The sequence below is a fragment of the Phaeodactylum tricornutum genome, chromosome 7 (assembly GCF_000150955.2).
Source record: "Phaeodactylum tricornutum CCAP 1055/1 chromosome 7, whole genome shotgun sequence".
Taxonomy (NCBI): Eukaryota; Bacillariophyta; class Bacillariophyceae; order Surirellales; family Neidiaceae; genus Phaeodactylum; species Phaeodactylum tricornutum.
This window is the reverse complement of record NC_011675.1, coordinates 275,206-301,789: the sequence shown is the minus strand read 5'-3', so window position 1 is coordinate 301,789 and position 26,584 is coordinate 275,206. Positions and strand designations below refer to the sequence as shown.

General features: G+C 47.7%; 6 protein-coding genes across 6 annotated transcripts; 3 read left to right on the top strand and 3 right to left on the bottom strand.

The window, feature by feature from the left end:
* Nucleotides 1-274: 274 nt before the first annotated feature.
* Nucleotides 275-3,750, top strand: PHATRDRAFT_19937 (predicted protein; the record flags this gene model as incomplete). The annotated part of the gene is made up of 5 exons (XM_002179788.1): nt 275-713; nt 882-1,018; nt 1,094-1,562; nt 1,608-1,757; nt 1,842-3,750. The coding sequence occupies 5 exons, from the start codon at nt 275-277 to the stop codon at nt 3,683-3,685; spliced, it is 3,039 nt and encodes a 1,012-aa protein (XP_002179824.1). The 3' UTR covers nt 3,686-3,750.
* On the bottom strand, nt 3,705-7,949 carry PHATRDRAFT_45473 (predicted protein; the record flags this gene model as incomplete). Its single annotated transcript, XM_002179579.1, has 4 exons — nt 3,705-3,786; nt 3,867-4,910; nt 4,988-6,209; nt 6,550-7,949. The coding sequence occupies 4 exons, from the start codon at nt 7,947-7,949 to the stop codon at nt 3,772-3,774; spliced, it is 3,681 nt and encodes a 1,226-aa protein (XP_002179615.1). The 3' UTR covers nt 3,705-3,771.
* Nucleotides 7,950-8,612: 663 nt separating this feature from the next.
* On the bottom strand, nt 8,613-9,412 carry PHATRDRAFT_45472 (predicted protein). The gene has a single exon (XM_002179578.1). The coding sequence runs from the start codon at nt 9,317-9,319 to the stop codon at nt 8,627-8,629; it is 693 nt and encodes a 230-aa protein (XP_002179614.1). The 5' UTR covers nt 9,320-9,412; the 3' UTR covers nt 8,613-8,626.
* A 536-nt stretch (nt 9,413-9,948) lies between these two features.
* PHATRDRAFT_45471 (predicted protein) lies at nt 9,949-15,669 on the top strand (the record flags this gene model as incomplete). Its single annotated transcript, XM_002179787.1, has 2 exons — nt 9,949-14,437; nt 14,988-15,669. The coding sequence occupies one exon, from the start codon at nt 9,949-9,951 to the stop codon at nt 12,391-12,393; it is 2,445 nt and encodes an 814-aa protein (XP_002179823.1). The 3' UTR covers nt 12,394-14,437; nt 14,988-15,669.
* Nucleotides 15,670-18,020: 2,351 nt separating this feature from the next.
* Nucleotides 18,021-25,901, bottom strand: PHATRDRAFT_35185 (predicted protein; the record flags this gene model as incomplete). Its single annotated transcript, XM_002179577.1, has 4 exons — nt 18,021-18,056; nt 24,385-24,428; nt 24,557-25,465; nt 25,544-25,901. The coding sequence occupies 4 exons, from the start codon at nt 25,899-25,901 to the stop codon at nt 18,021-18,023; spliced, it is 1,347 nt and encodes a 448-aa protein (XP_002179613.1).
* On the top strand, nt 18,137-19,400 carry SytA (predicted protein; the record flags this gene model as incomplete). Its single annotated transcript, XM_002179786.1, has 2 exons — nt 18,137-18,776; nt 18,874-19,400. The coding sequence occupies exons 1-2, from the start codon at nt 18,398-18,400 to the stop codon at nt 19,398-19,400; spliced, it is 906 nt and encodes a 301-aa protein (XP_002179822.1). The 5' UTR covers nt 18,137-18,397.
* Nucleotides 25,902-26,584: the final 683 nt, after the last annotated feature.

Below are 26,584 nucleotides of genomic sequence, written 5' to 3'. Positions count from 1 at the left end.
ATATCAGTTCCAGACAAGTGATTCTAGATTCCCTCTAGTCTCTCCGTATTCCCGCAAAGGATCATCGATACCCTAACACGTGAGACTCGGTACACTCTGCCAAAAGAGAGGATCGCAACTCCTCCAACTTAAACTATCCGAGAGAGCCCGAACCAACAACACTGCCAAAAACGTCAAGATGAATCGGAGAGACTGCGAAGTTACACACAACCGGTAACTGACAAGCCCTCGCTTGTTGAAAACATCTCACGTTGGTCGTAGACACTGGACTATTATGCCGTCAACCAACAAAACCGAAACTATTCAGTGGTGCTCGGATGCCTTGCACGATTTGTTGGGCTTTGCCGACACGGCGTTGGCTTCGTACCTGGTCAGCGTTGCGAAGAAGGCAACACAATCGTCGGAAATCGTCCAGATCCTCGTGGATGGAGATGTACGAGACGTGACACCGGAACGCATGGAAAGATTTGCTGAGCAATTGCTCTCGCACGCTCGACCGACACCGAAGCAAAGCCACGGCGGACCTGCTTCTCGACAAGCAAAGGCCATTCACAGTCAAACAAAAACGAACGCGGACTGGGTCAAGGCGGCTTCCAGCTATCAACTGATTGATGTAGAGATCAGCGAAGAACCGTCTAATCTGAATAAACCAAGCGACAGACGGAAGGGAAAGAAAGACAGACAGGATAAAAGGGATTCTTCCCTTTCCGAACGTGTTGGCGAAAAGTCGCGTCGAAGAAAACGGCAGTACCGCGATGGTGATTCTGGTAGCAGTGACAGCAGCAATGCAGAAGACGGAGCTGGGGCTAGAGTAGCTGAACGGTACCGTCGGAAAGCCGAAGAGCGTCGAGAGCGGAGAAGGCATCGCCAAGTGGAGTCAGCTCTTACTCCTGCAGAGCGCGTGGAACTAGAAAGGGAAAAGGATCTGAAGGAACGAGACGAGCTTGTACAGCGCATGATGGAACGCGATCAGACAAAAACAAAACAAAAGGCAAAGTCAGAAGAAAAATCTGATTCTGTTCAAAACCTAGCAGAAATCGAGGAGAGGCTAGCAAAGGGAGAACCAATGTATGATGATGCTACAGGGAATGAGTTAACGTTGGAGCGACTCCGCGAGGAGAGCCGTCGTGCGTATCTGAAGAAGCGAGAAGAGCGTGAGCTAGCCCTATTGAAACAGTCGCTTCAGGATGAAGAGGATCTTTTTAGAGGCGCAAAATTAACGGAAGCAGAAAAAAAGCGAATTCAGATGGGGAAGCAGATCCTTAGCATGGTTGAGGAGAGAGACGGTGAGGAAGACAAGGATGATGAATTTTATCGGTTACCTGGGGACTTTCATGAGAAACACTCAAGGGCTAAACAGCAAGAAGCATTGCTGACGTCCCGCTATAACGAGCCTAAACTCGAAAAATCGGAACAGGATCTGTGGGAAGAGTCGCAAACGCAAAAGGCTGGTGCTATTGGCGGGCGCCAGAAGAAGGCGATTGAATCAGACGGTTACGAGTTGTTGTTCGACGATCAGATCGATTTTGTTATGCAGGAAACTAGAGAAGGCTATGACAAACGTGGCAAGAGACACAAGTTGCGAGACCATACTCGTCAAATTAGAGACGAGAGTCTGTCAGAGATGCGTCCAGCAACTGAGCATGAAAAGATTCTGGAAGGGCGTACCAAACTTCCTGTTTACGCTTATCGCGAAGAATTCCTAGCTGCAGTCAAAGAGCATCAGATTCTCATCTTAGTGGGAGAAACGGGCTCGGGTAGGTCTTAGTCTGTAACTTTTGGCTTTTGGGAATCTAGTTGCGAATGTCTCTGATTCTATATCCGTTCTTTCTTACTTTTAGGCAAAACGACACAAATTCCTCAATTTCTCAACGAAGTTGGATATGGTGAGCTGGGGAAAATTGGTTGCACGCAGCCTCGGCGCGTCGCTGCAATGAGTGTGGCAGCTCGTGTCGCGCAAGAAATGAACGTCAGGCTCGGGCACGAAGTTGGCTACTCCATTCGATTCGAGAATTGCACAAGCCCCAAGACGATTCTCCAGTACATGACGGACGGTATGCTTCTGAGGGAAATTTTGACCCAACCAGATTTGGCGAGCTACTCATGCATGGTAATCGACGAAGCACATGAGCGCACGCTACATACGGATATACTTTTTGGTCTCGTCAAGGACATTGTGCGTTTCAGAAGTGATCTTAAACTCATCGTCAGTAGTGCAACGCTTGATGCCGAAAAATTCTCGAAGTATTTTGACGATGCCAGCATTTTCATGATTCCCGGTCGTATGTTTCCAGTCGATACATATTACACAAAAGCCCCGGAAGCTGACTATGTTGACGCGGCGGTTGTCACCGTGCTACAGATACATGTATCCCAGCCGCTCAACGGAGATGTGCTAGTATTTTTGACCGGTCAAGAGGAAATCGAGACTGCGGCCGAAACCTTGTCCGAGCGTTCGAAAAACCTTGGCTCTCGCATACCTGAGCTAATCATTTGTCCGATTTACGCCAACCTTCCCTCAGAGCAGCAAGCGAAAATCTTTGAAAAGACTCCAAGCGGTGCTCGCAAAGTAGTTCTTGCTACAAATATCGCAGAGACAAGCCTTACAATTGACGGGATCTGTTACGTGATAGATACTGGGTTCAATAAACAAAAAACATATAATGCCAGATCTGGCATGGAATCTCTGGTCGTAACTCCCATTTCACAAGCAGCCGCTAACCAACGAGCTGGTCGAGCAGGGCGGACGCAACCAGGCAAGTGTTTTCGGCTCTTTACAGCATGGTCTTTCCAACATGAACTTGAACCAAACACCGTGCCGGAGATATTACGGACGAACATGGGAAACGTTGTTTTAATGTTGAAGAGTCTCGGAATCAACGATCTTTTGAATTTTGACTTCATGGACCGGCCTCCTGCCGATGCTTTGATAAGAGCTCTTGAACAGCTGTACGCCCTCGGTGCGCTCAATGATCGGGGAGAATTGACAAAACTCGGTCGTCGAATGGCAGAATTTCCTTTGGATCCTATGCTAAGTAAATCTGTAATTGTGTCCGAAAAGTATGAATGCACATCCGAGGTGCTGTCGACCGTCGCGATGCTTTCTCTAGGTGCATCGGTTTTCTATCGGCCAAAAGAAAAGGCAGTACATGCCGACACGGCGCGACTTAATTTTGCCCGCGGTGGTGGAGGTGACCATATCGCTCTGCTTCGATGTTACTCTGAATGGGCAGCATCTGACTTCAGTCCTTCTTGGTGCTTCGAAAATTTTGTTCAAGTCAAGAACATTAAAAAAGCCCGTGACATTCGGGAGCAGCTAGCAGGACTTTGTGATCGTGTAGAGATTGATCATACAGTTTCGAATTCTGACGATTTCGACGCTACTCTGAAAACAATTACTGCTGGTTTCTTTTACAACATTGCGAAACTTGGTCGTACTGGAGAGTATCAGACAGCGAAGCAGCACAAGACTGTGTATATTCATCCTAGCAGCGTAATGGCAAAAGAGGAAGAGCCGCCACCGTGGCTAGTATTTTTTGAGCTTACCTTTACAACAAAGGAATTCATGAGACAGGTAGCCCCTATCAAGCCATCGTGGTTGGTTGAAATTGCACCGCACTATTATCAAGAAACTGATATCGAAGATTCGAAGACCAAAAAAATGCCGAGAACGAGACGCAATTGATGATTTGCTGTTTCACCTGCAAATTAGAATACTGTTTGGAATTCTTGTTTTTTTTTAGGATGGTGTACTATACGAAGGTGTGATTCTTAGACATGTGTTTGCTGTAGTTGAGAATGTGTAGTATGTGTCAGAGCATGCAGACTGTGAATGCATTTAACAAGATATGTTGAAGCTGCTCACCTCGCAAAGGAATGCAGTATAAACGCCCGTCAAGTCCCAGGACTCCTCCTTCAAACTTATCTTTGCAACCTATCATGTCATCGCCGCAATATACAATATCAACGTGGTCCTCTTCGCTGGGATTCGAAGACGGTGTTATTTTCAAGACACCTGAGCTTCTCTGTGGAATACCGTACAAACATCCATCACGTGCGGCAAAGCCGTTCTGGAACTTGTTTTCCCCTTCGAGCAAAAATGGCCCCACGAGCGCGAGATCATCCGTATCGCAATTAATTCGGAGAACACGTTCTGCATCACACGGAAAAAGGTAGGCAAACCCACCGTCTGATGTTAAAGCGCCACCCAGGTACTTGTAACGATTATCATTGTTCACTCGATGTCTACCCGATCTCAAAATTGAACTATCCCCAATTGTGTAGACTTGTTTGAGGCGACAGTTGATGACTAGAATGTTGTCGCTATTGTTTGGAAACCCATAGATCTTGTCACCAGCACGTATACCACCATGCCATTTCCAGCGACCATCCGGCAGCGGCTTTCCACTGTCATGGTAGAGAATTGCGACTTGATCTGTTGATGGATCGATTTTCAGTACGCCGGTCTGATTGTGAGGGATACCATAGACGCAACCATCGGAACCAAGGATTCCACCAAACCACTTGCACCGACCAGGAAAGTTTGGCCCTATCAAGTATACTTTGTCTGTTACCGGGTGGAATTTAAGCACTTGTTTCGCGTTTGCAGGAATCGCATAAATCCAACCATTTGAAGCCAGGTTTCCACCATGGTAGAGCCAATCGTCGCTGCCGCAGCCTTTTATGGTGTCTTGGCCAAATGAATAAACCTCATCTGTCGATGGATTGATTTTTAAAATGGAGCTATGGTTGCAAGGGAGAGCCAAACAGCATCCTTGCGGATACCTTTTGTCCATCATCGATTCCGCTGGAACATCGACGCCCCGTAACCATTTAAATTTCCCTTCGAATGAAGGTCCGATACAGTCCATATTTCCATCTTCTACGTGAATTCTCAACACGCGTCGCGCCTGTTAGAACAAGTGATCCATGTAAGCTACTAAGTCCACTCTTTTTAGACGCAACGCCAAAAGAAGAAAAAGCGTACCGATCCTGGGACGCCATACACATATTTTCCACATGGCGATGCCACTCCACCTAAATATTTGTCTTTTCCCATCATGTCGCCTGGATTATTTGTCGTCAAATAGTCAAGTACAGCCGAACACGGGCGAGCCGTAGGAAATGTGTGCGCCTCAAATTCATCTTGGAAACGCACACCGCATACCATGGCTCGCTTCTTTTCTTCTTTCCATGCTTCGTCACAGCTTGTGTATGATATTAGACCGTACAATTCCGCTTGTCGTCGGGTTAGTAGAGGTGGACTGCAGCGAAAATAGGGGCGACCGATGCCACTATTTCGGCTCCAGTTCTCTTCGTGGACACAATGACTGCCACTTCTTCGTTGTTTGTACGCTTCCATTTTGAGGCTGCGCAGGTACACGGGAGTTCGGCTAGCGGGTTGCATGCTGACGAGTGCCAATGTTTGAAATTGAAGCGTGGGCTGTGAAGGTGGGATCAAAGCATGAAGGAGATCCGACCGCCAAAGTAACACATCTCCTTTTTTTAGATTGACTATTTCTGGCTTTTTGTCCAAGCATTCCTCCAATGAAGCTCGAAATGACGCGGGGAAGAAAGAAAATCCACCCTTAGCAGCACCTGCATCCTCAAGCGCCACTACAGATCGAATCGTCACATCGCTGTTTCGCGTAAACGACATGTCGGAATTGCCGTCGGCGGCTACATGGTTCGGACGCCCAAACACAAACCCTTCCTTAGAAGAATGCAACTCAGAAGTACCGAACAAATCTTCGAAAACCCTCTCCGCCAATTGCTCCCGGAGATCTCCAAGTAACCAGCCAGCTCCGTTTACATTAAATGTTTCCACACTATTGCAACGATCGATGGGTTCATCACATGGCCACGAAGCCCAGGTTTCATCTTGCTCCCGTTGCACGGATCCCGCCGATGTATCATGTACGAAGTCCCACATCCTATCGACGGCTTGCTGGCACTCTCTGGTCGTCAAGATACTATGCAAAACAAAGTACCCATCTGTATGCAACGCGTTGCGGATGAGACGTGCGATGGAAGAGGAGCCTCGGATAAGACCATGTATGCCATCGGTCACAAACGCGTCCTCCTCTGTCTTCAAATAAGAACGAATTTCCTTCGCATCCTTTACAAAGTCCACTTGCGCCATAGCTGCTTGTAGAAATACAAGGTAAAACAAAGTCCAGTTCCGGTACCAGTGAACGATAAATTCGATCCTATACTTCATTTGGCAGTGAGACGATGAGATGATGTCTTTTTCACTACTACTGTTCGATGTCTTCCAAGGATTTGGCCAGAAAAGGCTTGTGGACGACACAAAGCTATGTCGATACGACACTATCCACAATGTCTGAACAGATTTTATTGGTTGGAAACGGTGGGGGACCAAAGAAGTCGAAGAATGATGTGTCTTTGTAAGTTTATGTGAATAACTGTAAATCCAGGCATGTTATGCTAACAAAGTACATGATCGAGGGGAGGTTCTCTTTTAGTCACCACGTCGTTCGATCTCTCTACAAATTGATGGTCAATGGTGAAAAGTCCAAGTCGCCTTACCTTGTAGTATGTCTTTGTAGCTCGACTTGCTCCAAGTAAGCTGCGGCTTCGCGAACCAAAGAAACATCAGTGGCTTCGTCCAGCGCCCTGGCGCACGTCATAAGTATATCTTCGTGCGGCATGACCGCTGCAAGTAAGAGTGGATAAGCTTCCTGAAGCTCGGTCTTCATGAAAACAGGTTCAAAGGCAATACCTGTTGACAACCGCGCGCCTTGTGACCGAGCCAACGAAGCCTGCACTTCCTCGCTGGCCACTAGAACTGGTCTATCCTCGTCACTTTCCTCTGTCTCTTCGTTGTTTGTTCCAGAGCTGTAATTACTTGATAAATGAAACTCGTTGTCTGTAAACATCGGAAATCGGGTACGAAGCATGGCCCATAGTCGAGACAAAAGAGCCTGCCCTTCACCATCTTTTACAACCTTCATCAAGATGGCAATCAGACGCTGCATGGCAGGTGATAAATCATTGTCGTCGAACAAGTCTGAATTCTCGATCAAATCTTCTCCGATTACCATCAACTGTGATTTGAGCACTTGTATCAGCTTGTTTGGAAAGCGCTTCATGCGGTCGTTGGCAAAAACCTTTTCAGATAGCAAGCTTAGCATGACGATCATGTCCCGCCAGTGTTCAAAAGAGACGAAGCAGTGCAAGTGCAAAAATACTACATATGCCAATTGTATATCGCCCAAGAGTAGCCCGCTGTCATTGTCATACTTTTCAAGCAACACTCGCTCAAAAATGGAATCGGAAGGTGATTCGTGGGTATATAATTTTGTCCGAGCGGAGGGAGACAAGTTTGCCAAGTATCGTTTTGTAGCTGCATGCCTTGATGCATGTGGGGCTAAGATTGGAATGATGGGGTAGTGGATCGGTGTACCGTCGATTGCTTCGTTTTCCTGCTCATCCCACAATCCTGGAACAATTTTATCATTTGTTCCTATGTGGCGTTTTTGTAGCAGTCGTTTCGAGACGTGATTTGTTAGCAATACCCAGTCCTTCTCCTTTTCGTCGTTTAATAGCTGTGGGTAAGAAATTAAACTTTGTCCATCGATGTGCCGTGTTTCAATTCTGTGCAGTAGATTGTCGGTTGTGCAAGTGTCGGCAGGTACACTGGACATTTCTTCTGTTTGCGGATCGAATTTGCGAATCAAGTCATTGTCCCAGGTCATGTAGGCAACCGTCACTGCTGCTGCCAATTGCGCTGGGAAATCGCTCGTGGTGCTAGTTTTCGAAGTCGCCCTTATCGTTACAAAATGACAACTGTCACTTGCGGGGACGTTCGAAAAGCCTACAAAGTCATCCCGTTTCAAAGCTACCGTTTGCCCATCCAAACTAATAACGCTGCCGCGTGGGAGACCCAATAGTGCAATAATGTTACCTCTCGGTGCCAGGATGTTCATTGCATCTATAAACTCGATGGAACGACGATCAAGAGAATTTGTCACAAACAGATAGGTATGTGGCGTGTTTTCTTCGGGAAACGCTCATGCCGACTTGCAGTACCGGTCGCTCGTGCCACGAGAACTATTGTTTTCCGGGTACGTAGCAGTCACCGGTCCTCTAACTATGACAAGCTCGTGATTAGCATCACTTACATAATAAGACCAAAATTTACAGCTAGCCGCGAAGCCCTAAACCGATGAATCGATGTATCCTGTAGGCTTTGTATGGGAGGAGAAATATCCAACAGTCCACGGTAGCGGAGAGCGTTTCATGAAATTTTCGACGAATTGAAAGTTTGTGGAACCGTTCCACATCTGCAGTACCCGGCAGGGACTATAGAACGCAGCAATAACTGAGCTGAAGAATCCCCTGGAGAATCAACAAGGACGACTGCTTGCATTCACTTGCATTTATACAGGATTTAAACTGTATAGAAAGATGTTTGCATTCACAATCACAAGTGTCCGTAAATGTAAAACTGATCCCCTAACTTTGAGGGAAAATGCCTTAACTGTAAGCGCCCTCCGTCTATATTCCGACAGATCGTGTACCTAGTGCCACGAAGGAAGAAAAACTATGTATACAAACCTGCGATTCCAAAAACCACAGAAGCAAGAGTTAAATATTCATCACTTTAGAACTCCTCCCACGACAACTTCTGACGACAACTTGGGCATTCGTGCGATTGTTCAATCCACTGATACAAACAGGGCAAGTGGAAGTACGTATTGTTGGGCCCACAGCCACATAAGGTCGGCATGCGCGGATTGGTCGCGTCGAAGCCCTCCATACAAATCACACATTCGTCTTCGTGTGAATCTAGGTTTTGCGCCATTTCCTTGGCCATGGCTATTTGCAACGCGGATCCAGGCAAGACAATTTCGTCCAGACGAATGGTGGGAGTGCCTTTCGAAGAATCAAAGCTGGACGCCATTCGAAGGGGGGACTTTCGAATCACGGGCTGTCGACGTTCGCGGAATACACCGTCGCGTCTTTCATCCGTATCCGACCGAGAGCGAATGGCATCGTATGAGCGTACACGGAAGCGATCCGATAAAGAACGGAAGAATTGATGTAGGCTAACTTCGTGTGGTTGCACGGTGTTGGCAGCGCTGCACGAAACATCATCGTTGCCTCGAGAATTCGTATCCTCAAGTACTCTGGAAACATCTTCCTGAGAGTTAGAGTCGGTCAAAGTTCGAGTCATGTGTGCTGGTAGCGAAAGGTCAACTTCAATAGGTCGGTGCTGCTGATGACTCTGGTGTGTCCCTTCTTCGTCGGCGTCTCCACAGCAGAAGTGAAACAGACACTGACAAACGGACCCCATGTTGAGGAAGTCGAACGGAGTGCGCAGACGCAACAGAATTCTCTTCTGGACCTTTACACAAAATACAGCACGACTGGCGGATTTTCGACTCGGGTAATTCGTTTCGAAGCAAAAACTGCAAGGTTTGGTCGTGTCACTCACTGTCAGTCGCCGGAGATTTTTCGTTCGTTGGTCTTCGCCTCTTCGGGCCGAGTTCCTCGCGACCGGTTCGAGATTTCACACGGATCCCGTTGTTCCCCTAAACAGAGAGAAGAGTGAGTACCAGTAACTGTAAATTCACGGCAAGATTTGTTCTGGTCTACCAACGGACGTTGTTCAAGATTTCGGCATGTCGTAGTGGCTACCCGTGCGACATCAATGCGTCGTAGTCCAACCGGAGACATCGAAAAAAACAAAAAGCAAATGCGGCGGCCGACTCGGTTTTGACAGTGAAGTCGCCATCCCGTTACATTTCCCCATGGTACGATACAGTCCCGTTCCCCGCCGACTTTGGCCAGTTACTTTGACCAGAGTGTATAAGTTTCCGAGAGTAAAAGAAGAGGTTGAGATAAGGGACGCTCACTTGTGTCCTTCCCGATAGTGCCAAGGCCTAGGAAAACGTCCGGTAGCCACGGATCATCCTCATCATCATGGCGCGAACAAGTCGGGGAAGTGTCCCAAAGGACAGCGTTGACGCACTGGACAATCTGAATCTCGACGATATGTTTGCGGATGGCGGAGACGATTTATTCGGCGGCCTCGACATCGATTTAGCAGATATGGGTGATATTACCGCCGGAGGTATCGATGCTAAAGTCGAGCCCATGACGGTGGAGGCCCTACCGACTGGGGTGGCAGGGATGACCGATGAGGATGAGACTACACCCAATCGCCGCAAAACTAAGCGGAAGCTTAAAAATCCAACTCTCTTTGAGGACGATGATGATTACCTGGAAGAACCGGCACTGAAAAAGAAGCGGAAGGTATCAAAAATAGCTACTGCCACCGTACGAAAGAAAGGCACAAAAAAAGCAGCTGACGAGAGTACCCCCACACTTCCTAAAGCAATCAAGACCAAAAAAGGCAAAACTGCTACAAGTATAACGAACGGAAGCATGCAAACACTAGGCGCACGCGGATCTCTTGGTTCATCTTCATCGGGTGTGGCTGCTGCTGGACGATTCGGAAAACGAAGTTCTGACACAGCTCCGAAAACTAGTAAGAAAGCGAATTCGAGCGGGAAGTCCAACAGCGGGCTGTTACCCAGCCCGTCATCTTCTATCTCAAATACCGCGCAATCTTCATCTACATTGATTACTGCACCAACACACTCAGCTCAGCAACAAATCCTTCAGCACCCCGGTCTATCGCAAAGTTCGTTTTGCGGATTGAGACCGTCCAACACAATTTTCTATCCATTCATGCCAGCCATGCCCACTGAGCCTACCCTTCGTAATCGCAAGCTATATGCAGTTCTGGACCGGACGTACTCGTCCTTTATGAGCCATCTGAGTGCGTTACCGTCACCTTCGACTGCCGGGAACGGTGCTGCGAAACCACCTGCCTTAGAGTTCGAAGTCATCGTCAAGCTAATGAACGAAGCATTTAAAGACGAGAAGTCTGCCACCGGTGCACACCATCGCGGGGAGCAGATGAGTGCCGCCATTGGCGCCATGAGGCGAACAATTTCGTTTTTTGACAAGTCGAAACTCGCTGGCGATCTGATGGCAATTTGCGCCTTGCTCAAACGACAGTTTGACTTTTTACATCAAAACACCGTGAACATGGAGCGTTGGTGTAAAGGAAACTTAAGTGCCGAAGAATACGGCGCAGTCTACATATCCACCAAAACGTCGCGAAAAGCTAACGCAACAAAGTCTACGTCGGTACTATCAAGCTTTACCACACCCCTTATTCGAGTCAAAATAGTCTGCAGCAACGGCTTCAAGGAGCCACGAAGAGGCCCACTTGTAGCAGTCTTGCCTTCCAAGGGTGTGATGGGTATTACTAAAGCGGAAAGTGCGATGTCACCTCCAAAAACGACGACAAAAAAGTCGAGCACAAAAAAGCGTGTTGTGGCTGTCGCTAGAGATGTGAAGAGTTCGACGGTCACTTCAAGCGCACAAAAGGAAATGTCATACGTAAATATGAAGGCATCACGGCGGCGTAAGGCTGTAGCGGAATTAATTGCACGAACCGCCAGAGAGCTAGAAGTAAAGTACACCCATCGTATCGAATCGCGTACCCAAATCATCGATAAGCAACAGCAAGAAGCCCGTAGAGTTTGTGAAGCTGATCCAATTGTAGTTATTCATACCACGGGGATGTGGAAATGGCTTGATAAGTCTGGATACTTTTTGAGAACGACAGATGATGACATTCAAAGAAGTGTTGACGGATTGGTGTCGCCAGATGATATGTTTGTTAAACAAATGGAGCTTCAGACCAAAGCCGATACAGTCACTAACCAACCAATGAGATCGGATGAATCCGTTGAGCTCTCACTTTTTCATCGACTCCAGTCACTCCTGGTTTCTGGAACTGGAACCGAGGTGGACGAGGATAGTTTAGAGAGCGATAAGGAAGAGGAAGATGCGACTTCACATGGAGAATCATTGCCGATGGCTGATCTCGCAAGGCTCTCAATCGATGAGCGACTGTTTATTCAGCTTCAATCGATTGGCCTTGCGCAATCGTTATCCCATCGAAGATTGCTTTCGCAGCGAAGAAGCGACACGTTGTCACCATCCAAGGAAAAGTCTGACAGAACCTCCCTTGGAAGTGAAAATAGTGGCGCGAGGCAACATATGGAAGTTATACATTCCGAAAATGCCATTGACGAGTTGAAGGATATAATCACAGCGATGACTGATGACTTGGGGCGCCTCAATAGCCTCAGTAGTAATCGAATTGCTTTTCTCGAATCTATTGCAGTTGCAAACGGACCTTCAATGGAAGAAATAAAGCGCAAGAACGACGAAGAAGCTAACGCCATTGGCAAGTGCCATCAGCTTTTGAAAAAGGCCAAGGAATCGAGAGTGAAAAACGGCAAACTAAAGAATTCCAAAAAGGATGAATATGCGTTGCCTTGGTAAGTGGGCCCTTCTTGACAATGAAGAACTTCTCCTTCGGCTTCACTGTCAGTAGTGTACTTTTCGGTAGTATATCTTTTCAGCGTGGTAATCAGCAATTTTCAGAAGTAACATTACAAGCTTCAGCACCAAATAAATGTAGAGGGCGGCGTTTTGAAAAAGACATAAAGTTAGTAGTTCCTGTCAAACTGGACTAGGGTACAGCTTTCGCCCTCAGCCGAAGAAGCGTCCAGGGTGAGAGTTTCCCGGCGGTTGGGATCTAGGAGGCCCACCAATTCCCATCAGACTGATTGCTTCAATGTCAATGTCCGAGCCAGCGTTGCCGCTCTGAAAAAGACCGACATCGAGATTGTTCAGCATTCCTGATACAATATCGACATCATTCAACTGATCTTCTTCGCCGTCGTCGACAAGATCGAAAAGACGCCCACGTCGAGCTCCCAGTCGTGAAACTACCCCATCACTGGACGGTGGCTTTACAACTGCGTCTCTTCCAATAGCTCCAAATACCGTCTGCATAGATTGTTGAGGGCCGGGTGACAAAGGTTGTGATCGAGCTCCCTGGTGTTCGAAGTACACAGACTGTTGTGGTAACGGTGACTCCTTCGAGATAAAATCGTTCTGGAATCCAATCGGTGCGTGATAAGCATTCTCAGATCGGCCGTTAACGGACATCGTTTGTATGATCCGTTCAATCGAGTGGTCATTTACAGAATACCGCGACTTTCCACTCTCACTTTGGAGGAAGACAATCATGCTTCCAGAATGACAAAGCTTTGAATCCTCAGCCCCTCTCCCGTAACCAAACGTATGTTGCCCAGCAGAAAGGGCTTCACACCACCGAATATATGAGGCTTTCTCACCGGTAAAGCGTTGGTCCAGTAAAGTGAGATGCGTTTGGTTCACATCAACTACGCCATCTTGAAAACTATCAGAGTGCACGAAAACTGTGAACGACACTGGAACTCGAGAGGCATTCGCCAAATCAATTATGTCGAGCATTCTTTTCATGTATCGAGAAGCCACCATGTTATCGAAAGGAAGTAATACAGAAACAGAACTTCCGTACCTTGCCAACACTTCTTCGCCTCCCTTATCGTCTTTTCCAAAAGGTTTCTGACCACCGAAATGGGTGTCAATCAAGTCGAACTTCCCCCAGAAGACGTTGTTTCCGTGGGCGTTAAATGGATCGCACCATAATTCTGCTGAAACCGCGAACTCGTCCGACAGACATGCCTTGGTTCGTGGAGATAAATGGATATCCATAGCAGTTCCATCGGCAACAAGCTCCAAGCTTTCGTACCATATCTTGCTTACAAAAACCGTAGCTAGGAAGCGGGATGGTGGTCCAGTATATCGCTTACGTAAGATCGAGAATGTGCTAGTGGGAATCGCGACACTAGACCTGTTGGCCCACGATACCGATACCAACGACGTAGATGCACCGTGAATATTTTCTACTACGGACATGCCCAAAGCAGAATCATCCCAGGAATTGGGCAGCTGATCTTGAACTCGCTGACGAAACTGTAGCGTTTCGAGAGCACAAGTGTGGCAGAGTCTTGCGACCACTGTACCATCGTCCTTCAATGCTTCCATACTCATTGTTGAAGCGGTCAATCCTCGCTTGCCTTCCGATATGAATTGTCGCTGGAAAAACGAAACGAGCTGATTTAAGTCGACCCAACTTGGAATAATTGGATCCAGAATCGGGGTGTCGGAATGCGAGGCGCGTGTTGTCCATCTGTAAATTGCCCGCTTTACTGTGAGGCCGTCCACTATAGTGCTCGATAGACTGCAACGGTGAATCAACTCCAAAAGTTTGTCACGACGGAATAAGGACACCGTTGGGTGCTCAATATCCGAGGGAAGAGATACTGGACTATCTGAATGAGACGAAACAGTTGTTGACGCCACATCCTTACTCTCGAATGTACACATAGAAGCGTCAGAAAGCGTCGTTGCTTCCGGAGAACGGCTTCCGGTAGTCGGTGTAGGAAGAAGCTCAATTTGACCCTGCTGTGCACAAGACTGAGTACGAACAGCAGTAAGTGCTTCTTCTGGTTGCTCACATCGCGTATCAGAGGGACCATAAGTGTTTGACAGTGAGTTCAACAGCTGACCAGGATCCGAAGATGACGCGGCGTCTGAGGAAGTTTTAGGCTTAGTTTCCCACCTTCGGTTACCGCTTAATGTTGAAGATTTCGCAGAAAAGCTCGATCGTATGGCAGGTACATTTGTAGATGGCTTTCGTCGAAGCAAGACGGAATTAGTCGGTGATAAAGGGCTAGCACTCTGGGTTTCCTGCCCCAATCGATGCTTCTGATCGCGTTCGTGACGGTCGCGATCCTGACGCTTGGCCTCTAGAAGTTTTTCCCGTTCCGCGAGTTCATGTTTATCACGTTCTCGTTTCTGCTTGAGAAGTCTTTCGCGCTCCTTCTGTTCTTTTTCCCGTTTCAACCGCTCACGTTCCTGCGCCTCTCTTTCTTCTTGCTCACGACGTTCCTGCTCCTCCTGCATCTTTTGCTGTCGCTCACGTTCTTTTTTCTTTTTCTTCTTTGCTCGCTTACTATTGGCCTCGGCTTCTTCTTTCTTAGCCTTGGATTCCTCTCGCTCAAGCTCTTGCAAGAGGGCCTCCTCTGCAGCTTTGGCTTTTTCGACCTCGGACAGTTTTGGGGTTTTGTTCTTTTTTTTCTTTTTGCTCAGAGTCTTTTTGGACACTCCAGCTCCGTCTGCGTGCTGCGCAGAAGTTATTTGGTCTTCATCGTCTGTTTCACCATCATCTGTACTAAAACCGTTCGATTCTTCCATGCACTCTTCGTCTCTCTGTTTAGTGCGCAGCTGAATTAAGAGTCTGGCGCGCTGGACCTTCTTTCGATCGCGAGAGCATCGAGGAATACTAGCATTGTACTTTGTGACCATTTCAACAGCGGCATCAATAAGATTTTGCTCCACAAGAATAGATAACGCCGTATCACCTTTCTTGGTCGTGACTGTATGGTCAGCGCCGTGACGAAGCAGCAGTTCCACAGTATCTGGAAGTCCCTTAGTCGCTGCCTGTAGCAAGGCGCTCAGTGTCGGGTCATCTTCTTCAGTCGGCGCTCCTTCCTCCAAAAGGAGACGAACCACATCGTCATGGCCTTTGTATGCCGCAATACTGAGCGGCGACCATCCCGTGTCTGTACAGCGACATGGATCCGCACCGGAATTAAGCAACGCCTCTACTGCCCCTGCTTGACCATGATTGGCCGCTGTCAGTAAAGGCGTCTCTCTCCACTTATTCAAAGCATGTACATCGGCACCACCGGCTAACAAGAATTTGACCGCCTCAAGATGACCTGCCTTTGAACCCGCGCAAGCTTTATGCAATGGAGTACTGGAATCTTCGGAGACTAGAGAATTCACCGGTGCTCCAGCTCGCAGCAACAACACAACAATATCCTCGTATCCCTGTGGTGACAGATTAGAAAATTGTCATTAGCTTGTTCCTTTTGATTGCTCACTCAGGAAAGCTCGACGCAGCGACACCAATATGTACCTTGTGAGCCGCAAAAGTCAAGGCGCTCCATCCGGCTTCGCTACATAAGCTCGGGTCAGCACCATGCTTAAGCAAAGCTTCAACAGCTGCCCGATGTCCATTATTAGCTGCAATCAACAGAGGTGTCTCGCTCCACTTGTTACAAGCATTCCCGTCAGCACCCTTCTCTAGCAAAAGATTAAGGACTTCCATTGAACCTGTGTTCGTCCCTGAAGAGCACGCTGTGTGCAAAGGCGTGTACTCGTCATCCTTAAATTGACAGTTAACCTTAGCTCCCTGTTCCAAGCATAGTTTAACCGCTTCCGCATCCCCCTCTTCCACAGCGCATTTCAAGTACAACTCCGAATCATCCTCGTCAATACTTACGGACGAAGACTTGACCGTCACTGACGCCCGCACCGTCAAAGTGTCGTCCGACACAAACCCCTCTTGTTGAATTCTATCTGATGTAATAAATTGCGACCATCCCCAATCAATAGCTTTTGGGCATAGTTTGAAGGTTTTGTCTGGATTCCTCTTGGCGTAGCTGAGGTTCCCTGTGTTGGGATGTTCCAACGTCAAAACATAACTGACCGCTTTCTTCCAACCAAAAGGCAATTCTTCCGCGTCAGCCACCTGCAAAAATAGACTTAAATGATGATTGGATGCTCGGCCATTTCCGTTCACGTAAACAATTAGACGCCAACGGTTCCCGGAGTCATCTACTGTTGTTGCTGAATACTCCGCTTTCTTACACCCTGACTCTCGTTTTGCGGCGTAATCGCCAATAGTATGCGTGAATTCGCATGTTGATAGAATATTCTGTGGTTTCCATGGCGTAGCTGGGGGTTCGGCGTGATCTGCACCATCGTCCTCCACTTCCGACAGAGCCGCGATAGTGTCTGGATCTCCATCCAATTGTTGCTGTTGTTGAGATGGTTCGGGTCGATGGGAAACGGCATATTTCGTACTGCTTCCCGACGGTAAAAGCAGAGAAAGGTTCGAGTCGTCGCCGACTACATTCTCCTCTAGCTTGCGCAGGATCGGCACTGCGGTGGAGTCCTCCGGATTCGCACTACTACTTGTAGCGCATTCCGGTTCGTCGTCCATATTATCAAGCTCGTTACGGCTACCCAAACCGGTTTCATCAGGCATAATGTGGCTTTCCCTCCCGGTAGAAGTTTCGCTCCGCCAACGCATACTCAGTTTGACAGATGCTCTCAGAATGAAAGAGGACCTGAAAAACGTCAGCAGCCAAATTCCTTGTTGATGCCTGGACACAAGCCACACAAATAATTGAAACACGATCAGCCGCCACCGAAACCAGAAAAAGCAATACAGAAAAAGTATACAGGTGAGAATTTGTTCAGCTGAAGTGCTTGCAATTCATCGATTGTGATCAGAAATCGAAATGCTGTCCCTCCTTGTTCGCGCGGACCACTCGTATTGGTGCGGATGTGCCTTTGGTGGCACTACTACGTGGACCACTCGTAACGCGCCAGCACACGCAGCAGGACAGGGTTTTCAACCCTAAGGATGATTCACAAGAATCTACACACTGGATAGATCCAACCATTTTGACTCGCAAATTCACAGGCAATCTCATCGTGATTGATATCCTCAGCAGTGGACTACCATTTCGAGTGATCCGGAGCATTTCCGGTGTTCTTACCTGTCCTTTGAAGGTTGTCCGTTCGTGTCGGTTTTCTTTGCAAAAAAATCTCGGCTCCTCACACACCTGGAGCTGAAACGGCCTGGCCTTCTGGAGCTGGAGTCAAAGAACGGTCGGTCTCTGTTTCCGGAGGGCCAGGCCAATCCGGTACTCAATGATTGGCGGAAATAACAAGCCAACGACAGCAAATGCGAAGCTACCGTTCCCAAACAATGTCGTATCGGTATCCGTACAATCGCGAAACCTGGTCACCATTTTCATCATGTCAAAAGGGACCGGGAAATGACTGGTTTGCTGTCTGCCAAATCAGGTCGCATGACAGACGAGAAATGGTGGTCTGCGTAGCCGTAGAACGAAGGTAGACAGCCAACCTTCCGTCGACCGAAAAAGTCATCCAGCAAGCTTGGCCGTTTGGGTTCGATATTTCCTCCGTATCAAACACTACACGGTATTTTCGGGGCGAGTGACCGCCAAAGCCTTGCCGAGCAAACAACGCCAACTATACGTACATGCACGGACGTTGTATTTCGTGCTCTCAAATTTATCCCATTGGTATGCTCGATACACGCGGGCGGAGATCTTCGAACGACCAAGGCTCGCACGAGTTTCTGTCGCTAGTGCTTGTTCGCTGTTAGATCGTTCGAGTGTGCATTGGCGTTGGTTGCAAAGCCGACTAGAGCGCAATATTCCCGGAACGTTTCGTGCTAGCCAAGGATACTGCGTTGGCCCAATCTTGCGGAGACCGCAGTCATTTCGCTTGCCTTTTCTCGGAAGCACACGCTGACGTTTATTCTTTTCGTCGCTCATCGATCGCCATCATGAACAACCGTTTGGGCGATATCTCCGGCTGGGCGCACGATGACGAAAGTACAAACGGAGACATTGAATTGGGCACCCAACAACAAAATGCGTCGTCTCAGCCCAAACACATGGAACACTTTTTCCGGGAAGTCGACGCTATTAAAAAGGATATTGATGCCGTCAAAAAAGCCACCAAGGCCATTGGCGACATCAACGAAGCTGCCTTGCAAGCGACAACCACCGAAGAAGAAAATACGCTCAGTCAACGCCTCCGACCGGTGGTGGATCAAACCAACAAACGTGCCAAGCGTACCAAGAATATGCTAGGGCTACTCAAGGAAGAGAACCAGAAACTAAAAGGAGACGGGGATGTCAAGCCAAGCGATTTGCGGTATGGTACCCGCTATAATGGAAGCCGATGCACCCTCTTTCAAACATGTTTTCTCATTTTCGCTTTTCTTTTTTTTCTCTCTCTCGTGCCACAGTATCCGAGAGAATCTGTGCAACACGTTGACTCGAAAGTTCATTGATGAAATGAAGGCATACCAGGCGTCTCAACAGAAGTACAAGACGGACATCAAGAAAAAGGTAACGCGGCAAGTCCAAATTGTTAAACCTGACGCAACAGAGGAAGAAGTTGACGCCGTCATGCGTAGTGAAGGGGGCCGAGACGCCTTGTACCGCGAACGGATTTTAGCCGGTGGTGTCAACGACCAGATCAACACGACATACAAAAAGGTGGCAGGGAAATATCAGGATGTGCTGGCATTAGAACAGTCCGTCGCAGAATTGCATCAAATGTTCTTGGATTTTGCGTTGTTAACGGAACAACAAGGAGAATTGTTGGATCAAATCGAGTTCCAAGTGAAACAGGCAGCGGACTATGTCGAAGACGCCAATGTGGATGTCTACGAATCTATTGAACATCAAAAGTCGATTCGAAAGAAGCAATGCTGGATCATTCTCATCGCCATCATTGCTACTGTGGTGATTCTGTTTGCTATTGGTGTCTTGCCATGAATTGCTCTTCGGCGCAACTTGTTGTGATTTTCTTTGAATTTCTGCTGCTGTTCATGAGTTTCTGTTTATCTGCGTCTTTTAACAATTAGTGCGAATTAACTGTAAGAGCCAACATCTGATCTAGACTTTGACGTTAAAATGATTTACAAGAACACGCTCGTCACGGTTCTTTTGATTGTTGAAATTAGATTTCTTGGGGCAATCATCGTCACCTTGCCGAGCGTGGCCCCAGTAATCCGCCGCATCCAGCGCTACCAAGCAGCTTTCCTTGACAACATCATCTTGGTCATTGACAAATTCCAGAAGAACTCGCTCCACATCTTCCCACCGCCCGTCAATTGCACCTAGAGCTTCGGCGCTTTCATGCCGGACCATTTCATGTTCGTCGGTTCTTCGCAAACTTGCTTCGAGAGATTCCACCGAAGAAGGGTGCTGCATTTGACCTAGAACGTATGCAACCTCATGACGAAGCAGCGCCGAGCTCGTGTCCTGCGTGAGTGCTCGGCAAAGTTCTACCACCGCGGCTTCTCCTCCTCGATTCCGTAGTGAAAACATGGCCCTGTATCTTTCAAAGATAGTCCTTTCGGCGTCACAAAGTAATTCACCAAGCGCGGAAAAAGACATTGCTGCATGGGTAGGATGCGGGGGAGCCGGGTCGACGGAAGAATAGGGATTCAGCATGCATGCACAGGCAGCGGGCATGTCAAGGGGGTCGCCACCAGTGGCACGCCAATGCATTACATTCAAAGCCAATTGGCAGGTGTCCGAGAGCTCTGGCGTATCAGGATTGTCTACCATTACCTTTTCCAGAACGGTCTTGGATCGACTAGCTCCAATTGCACCCAGAGCTTCTGCCGCTTCGTGTCGGACCATTATATTGTCGTCCGGTTGGGCCAAAACTTGCTCCAAAACATGGCAACAACGTTCATCGCGCAATTGTCCCATTACATAGGCAAATTCGTGACGCATAAGAGATCCATGTTTCTCTTCAAGCAATCCACGTCCTAGAGCCTGCACCACAGAACCTTGAAGCTTTTCGTCATCATGGTGCGCCTGCCGGAGGTAGTACAGTGCTCGCATGCGCATTCCAATTGGGTTGGATGGGTCTGCTAGGGAATCCTGCAGAATATCAAATGGAGGTCTTTCAAACATGATGAGTTTGTAAGAGCAGAAAGAGATAAGAATTTGGGCTGGGCTTGCTTTCTGTGAACAGACCGCCAAACGCCTTTGTTCTTTACCATTGAGAACAGCGGCAGCTTCGTTACTCTCCAAACACTCACGTTGATGCTGAGCTGACGGACTGTGAATAATGCCTATTTGCTTGGACTAAGACGAGTCGCGGATTCCGTGACTCATCTTAAAAGTAACAGTCGATTGAGTCGAATTTTCAAGCAAACTCTTCACATATTGGTGACTCACCAAAGACCGATCAACATGCATCAATCGGTACTCGAAGTGTAAACAGCGAGGTATAGAGACTCCGGCCAACTGACTATGAGCGTATGGGACTTTTACTTATATGGGAAACTGAAGCTTAACTACAGCGTTGCCGGGGAAATTGAGTCGACATCACAATTTTGGAAGTGTATAGTGGTCAGATTTCAGTTGTAAATTCGGCCCCAATTGCAAAGAAAAGGAAGAAAGTACTTGTGCAAGAATGCCCAAATATTGCGCTCGAGCTTAAGCGTCGCAAAGCAAAAAGGTGAAGTCAGGGACTGATGCATCTCTGGACTTGTTATGGTTGTTCGCGGTGTGTGCCTATTCTTCCTCAGCTCTTTCTTCGTCCGGAAAAACCGCGACTCTGATCAGATCTACTTCCACATCAACGCTTTTCTCTTTGTGAAACTTATAAGTCTGCGGTAAATCAAATTTCATTTGTGCCACAACCTCAACATTCATTCCCCAGTGGTTTACTACGCGACTCACAAAAGCTCTTGTGGAGGTTTTGTGGAACGAATAAACCGAAGTCCTCGCCAGGCGAGTTGCGGCGCGAAGAAAGCGAAGGTCCATGCCGGCATTGTTTTTCGTCCCGAATGGTGGGTTCGTCAGTACTGTATCGACACATCTAGAACGCAATGGAAGCCCATCATTGTCAGATGTAATGAGCTCCATAGACTCTTTCGTTGATCCCCTTCCTTGTCGCCCACTTCCTACTGTTCGATCACGTCCCCGTCCTCGTCCTCTCCCTCTACAGCCATTTTCACTTACCTTTGACTGCTTCGATGAATTTCCCTTCAAGTTCGTCACCCTTCCAAGCACAAAGGATATTCGTTCGCCCAACTCCAAGTTTTCCCTGTTCTCGAGGGCAACTTGTAGGGCGTCCTCGTCGCAGTCCACCGCGAGTACATAATCACTTTCAACCAGGGCGCATGCAACTGCAAGCATTCCTGTGCCACAGCCAAGATCCAAAGCAGAACGTCCAGGACCCAGATCCCCTCTCAGTAATGCTTCAAGTATGACAGAAGTTGTCAACTCTGGACTGGTCGGATATTGCTCCAACGAAATCTGTAGGCGATGAAAACCCATCGTTCATTAGTAAAGTACACGACCGATAGCTTTCTTGCCCAAACCAAGCTCTTACCTTAGGAGCTGGAAATTCTCTTTTCACAGAGCATAGAGCCGACTCTAAGTGCTTTCGTCTCATTTGTCTATACAGAGCAGCGTATAGGAACTACTAAAGGAAAACCATCGGCCGTTTGGCTTTGCTGAGCTTGATGGGGGTTTTCAGCTTACAGTTACTTGTTGGTCTGACAGAGAGCTGCGGTGTTGGGTTACTGTTAGCAAAAACAACTGCGTGCTATTTTCATTCGTTCCTTGTACTTTCAAATTTACAGCCAGTCGACAGAATAAATGGCAAGCGATCGTGTGGTTTTGGTTTGTACTGGTAGTGTAAATCTGAAAATGCTAGTGCATATTGGCTGTCAATCATTTTGCTAGAAAAAGGACATCAGAGGTTCAGAGTATCAAACCTAAAGGATACGATCATTATCCCTTAGCCACAGGACCACTGAGTGATGCTGATCACACGGGCATCCTCTCTTGCGTTTGGAGTTGTCCGTATTTCACCGAGGACCCTCTCTAGTGGTCAAACCTTGGCGGCAGGAGATATCCCCTCGATTCAACTCTACCAATACGCCATATGCCCGTTTTGTCACAAGGTTAAGGCCTTATTGGCATATTCTGGCTTGAAATATGAAATTATTGAAGTTAATCCATTGAACAAAGCGGAGATTAAGTGGTCTAAAGACTACAAGAAAGTTCCCATCGCCAAACTCGACGGCACGTCCTTGTTGGGCTCTGATGAGATCATGAAGGGAATTTTGGAGGATTCTCGAATTGCTTCCAATCTAGAAAAACGATGGGACGGGCGGATGACAATGGCAAGATTCCAACACAAAGATACAAAAAAATGGGTCGATTTTGCTAATGATGAGCTTTCGTCGCTTCTTTATCCCAATATTTGTCGGACCGTGGGTGATGCCTACGCCGCGTTTGGATACGTAAATGAGGTAGAGAGCTTTTCGCCTTTTCAACGAGTAGCAATTCGTAGTATCGGATCTTTAGCCATGTACTTCGCTGCCTCACGTGTAAAAAGTAAGTATGCATATATGGTTGCCGTTAAATTTTTTTCCAAAGTCAACATCTCAAACGCTCTGGGGTTGGGTACAGAAAAGCGCCGCATAACAGACGAGCAACAGGCGTTGAATCTCCTTCTTGACAGATTTGAAAAGGAAGGCCTTAAAAATGGCGACTCTTTTTTGTCGGGTGCCGACGAGCCAAACTTGGGTGATTTGGCAATCTATGGCACTCTCCGTTCGATTGAAGGTCTACCAGTGCACGACAGATTGATACGAGAGCGCGGCGGCAATATGGGTCGCTGGTATGATCGAGTAGCGGCTATCGTAGTTAATTAATTGCACATAAATTTCCTTAAATTCACTAACGAAGCTACAGCTGCCCTCCTTCGCCAAAATCTTGAATCAATTCATCCACACGAGTTTCCACTTCTTTCCTGCCTTTCTCGGAAAGACGATCTATGTAAACGACACCGTCTAAATGGTCGTATTCATGTTGAAAAATTCGAGCTTCCCATCCAGTATACTTCTTCTTCATCTTCTTCCCTTTCAAGTTAAGTGCTTCAACCTTTATCCATTTGCTGCGCTCCACCTCGCCACTCATGTCTGGGAAACTCAAGCAGCCTTCCATGTCGATCTCCTTTGAATCGCTGAACTCTACAATTTTGGGGTTAACCATGATGACTTCGTCCAGCCATTTCTTTGGGTCGCCTTGCTCGTTGTAAACCATGAGACGTTTATTCACTCCCACTTGCGGAGCAGCCAGCCCCACACCCTGCGCTGCGTACATCATTTTGAACATTTCTTTCGCCAGTTGAGCGATCGAACCGTCCTTCAATTCTTCTGCGGTAATCTCATCATTGCTCGCTCGAAGCGAAGGATGTGGGTATTTAACAATTCGCAAATTAGTTCCTTCAACGACTCCCGGGTCAATTTCTTCTTGGAGGGAGAACACTGACGGGAAAGTTGACTGCGTCCCAAACCGTGATCGATGGCCAAATCGAGACAGGCGACTAAGGTGTTGAAAGGCCATGACTCTACAGGCGAATACAGATATGAAAAGACCAACTGCCAAAGATCTGACTTTGCGGAATCCCATTGTCTAGTTTTTTGGACTCCCTCGGAAGTTTTAACTTTACTGACAATTTCTGTTTTTCATTTGTTGTGCTTGTCCCGTCACGAACTGACAATTAATTGCCTGACTCCCGTTTTCTATTCATGCCAGTCACGTCAGTCTGTGATGACGTACGATCAAGTCGATTCTGGAAGGGGCAAAGTGATTTTGGCATCCAAGACTCCCAATTCGTGACAACCGTTATCTACCAATTTGCAGGATTGCAAAACTTCGGAGCTAACAGAAAACTCAAATGCACTATTATGAACCATGTAAGAGATTTATCGATTGGTACTAGACTCTGGATCATTAGCCAAAACCGCCAAAACCGCCTCGTGCCTTGTTCTTTGATTTCTTCGCCGCTCGTCGCATTGCTCGATTGCCCATGTCGGGCATTTCTGCCTCGGTGCCCGGTCCCATGGCAGCGGAAGGGTCCATCTTCCCGCCCATTTGCTTTTGCATTCGACTCATCATGGTTTTCATACGCTGAAACTCGCTCATAAACTGTTGCCCTTCATCCAGCCCACAGCCCGATCCTTTTGTAATTCGAATTAAGCGAGAACGGGCGCTAGAATCCTTGATCAAAAGCTCGGGGTTTGCCCGTTCCTTTTTGGTCATACTTGAGATCATGGATTTGCTTTTCTTTAATCGAGCTTCGACTTCACGAATCTGATTCATGTTGAGCTGATTGGCCATACCAGGCATTAGTTTCGCGATTCCGGCAACGCTTCCCATTTTGGTGACAAGCTCGGATTGTTTCACGAAGTCATCGAAATCGAAGCTGGCGTCAAGCATTTTTTGCTGCATCTTGAGTGCGTCAGCATCTGAAACCTCTGATGCGGCTTTTTCAACTAAGCTTACTACATCTCCCATACCGAGAATGCGACTTGCCATACGATCCGGATAGAACGGTTCCAGATCGGCTGTTTTTTCACCGGTTCCAACGAATTTAATAGGCTTACCACTTACCCCTCGGACGCTCACAGCGGCACCGCCACGAGAATCGCCATCCATTTTAGTTAAAATTGCACCTGTTAGTCCGATGGCGGAATCAAAAGCGGCCGTCAAGGATGCAGCTTCCTGACCGGTCATGGCGTCAACGATCAACAAAGTTTCTTGTGGACTAGCAGCTCTTTTCATGCGCTGGAGTTCGTCCATGAGATCCGTGTCGATAACTTGACGACCCGCTGTATCCACAATCACGGTATCATATCCTTCATCTCGAGCTTTTTGAATTCCTGCGTTGACAATTTCCACCGGATCAACATCCGTTCCTTTAGTAAATACCTCTACCCCAATGCTCTCTCCGAGTACTTGCAGCTGTTTGATAGCAGCCGGCCGATATATATCTGCTGCTACCAGCAACACCTTGCGTTCTCGCCTAGGCAGCCGACTGGCCAGTGTATTTTTAACTTCATCTCCCATAGCAGCAACTTGATCGTAATCGACCTCACGTTCTTTCAAAAAAAGAGCGAGTTTCCCGGCTGCGGTTGTTTTACCGGCACCTTGCAAACCTGCAAGCAAGATGACGGCGGGATCGGCTGCGGTACCAGACGCCAAGGTCGCAACGGGAACATTGCTGGGCCCGTCACTCATCGGTACTGACGAATCGCCTCCCATCATGTCGAGCAACTCATCGTACATGGCTTTAACAAATTGTTGTTCGGCGGTAACACCTTCCAATACTTCCTGCCCGAGGCTTCGCGCACGTACTCCTTCGATCAACGTATCAGCGACGTCAACGTTGACATCCGCGTCGAGAAGCGCCCGACGTACTTCACGAAGGGCGGGTTGAATGGAAGCCTCCGACATACGTCGTTTCGGGCCGAGATTCTTTGCGACATCCGAAATGGCGGCAGAGAGTTGATCGAACATCATGTTCAGATTACTACCAGTGCTACGGTAGGACTTCCGGGAAACGTCGCTCCTCTCGCGACTCGCGAACGACGAGCTAGCAAACGAAGGGCCGACCGAAAATATCGAAAAAGCTTGTGTAGAGGGATAGAACGTCGCGGCGAGTAGCGTCAAGACACATCCCGATTGGAGTCTCATCTTACGCAGGATAAAACCCGTAGGTTCAATGTGACTCTTGCTTGGTTAGACCTTTCCGTAACCAGAGGGTTGTCTCTTGTCAACGCTTGCTGCAGTAATGAGCAGGCAAAGAGATATAGAACGAGTGAACGGTTACTTCCCGATTCCAAACAACGGCAACCACACAGGGCGAAAATTAACAGTTAAGGAATTCACAGTCAAGAATCGTACGTTTCTCGGACATCACTCCAGAGGATTCTTCTGTTCATGCCGTATAGAGTACGGTAGTATACAGTTCATCGTTTTTAGTACCAGTAAAAACCGACATATCGGATGAGACATGTCCATGTCGTAATGGAGAAAAAGGGAAGTAACTTGCATAACAGTTAGAATTGTGAAGTACAATTGCCTGTCACTGTAAAAAAAGGAGTCACTGGGAGAGAGCCCAAAGTAACCGCAAAGCA

Bases quoted from the DNA above. Each gene is read 5' to 3' on its own strand.
- PHATRDRAFT_45472 (XM_002179578.1), bottom strand. From the start codon at position 9,319: ATGGGGTCCGTTTGTCAGTGTCTGTTTCACTTCTGCTGTGGAGACGCC.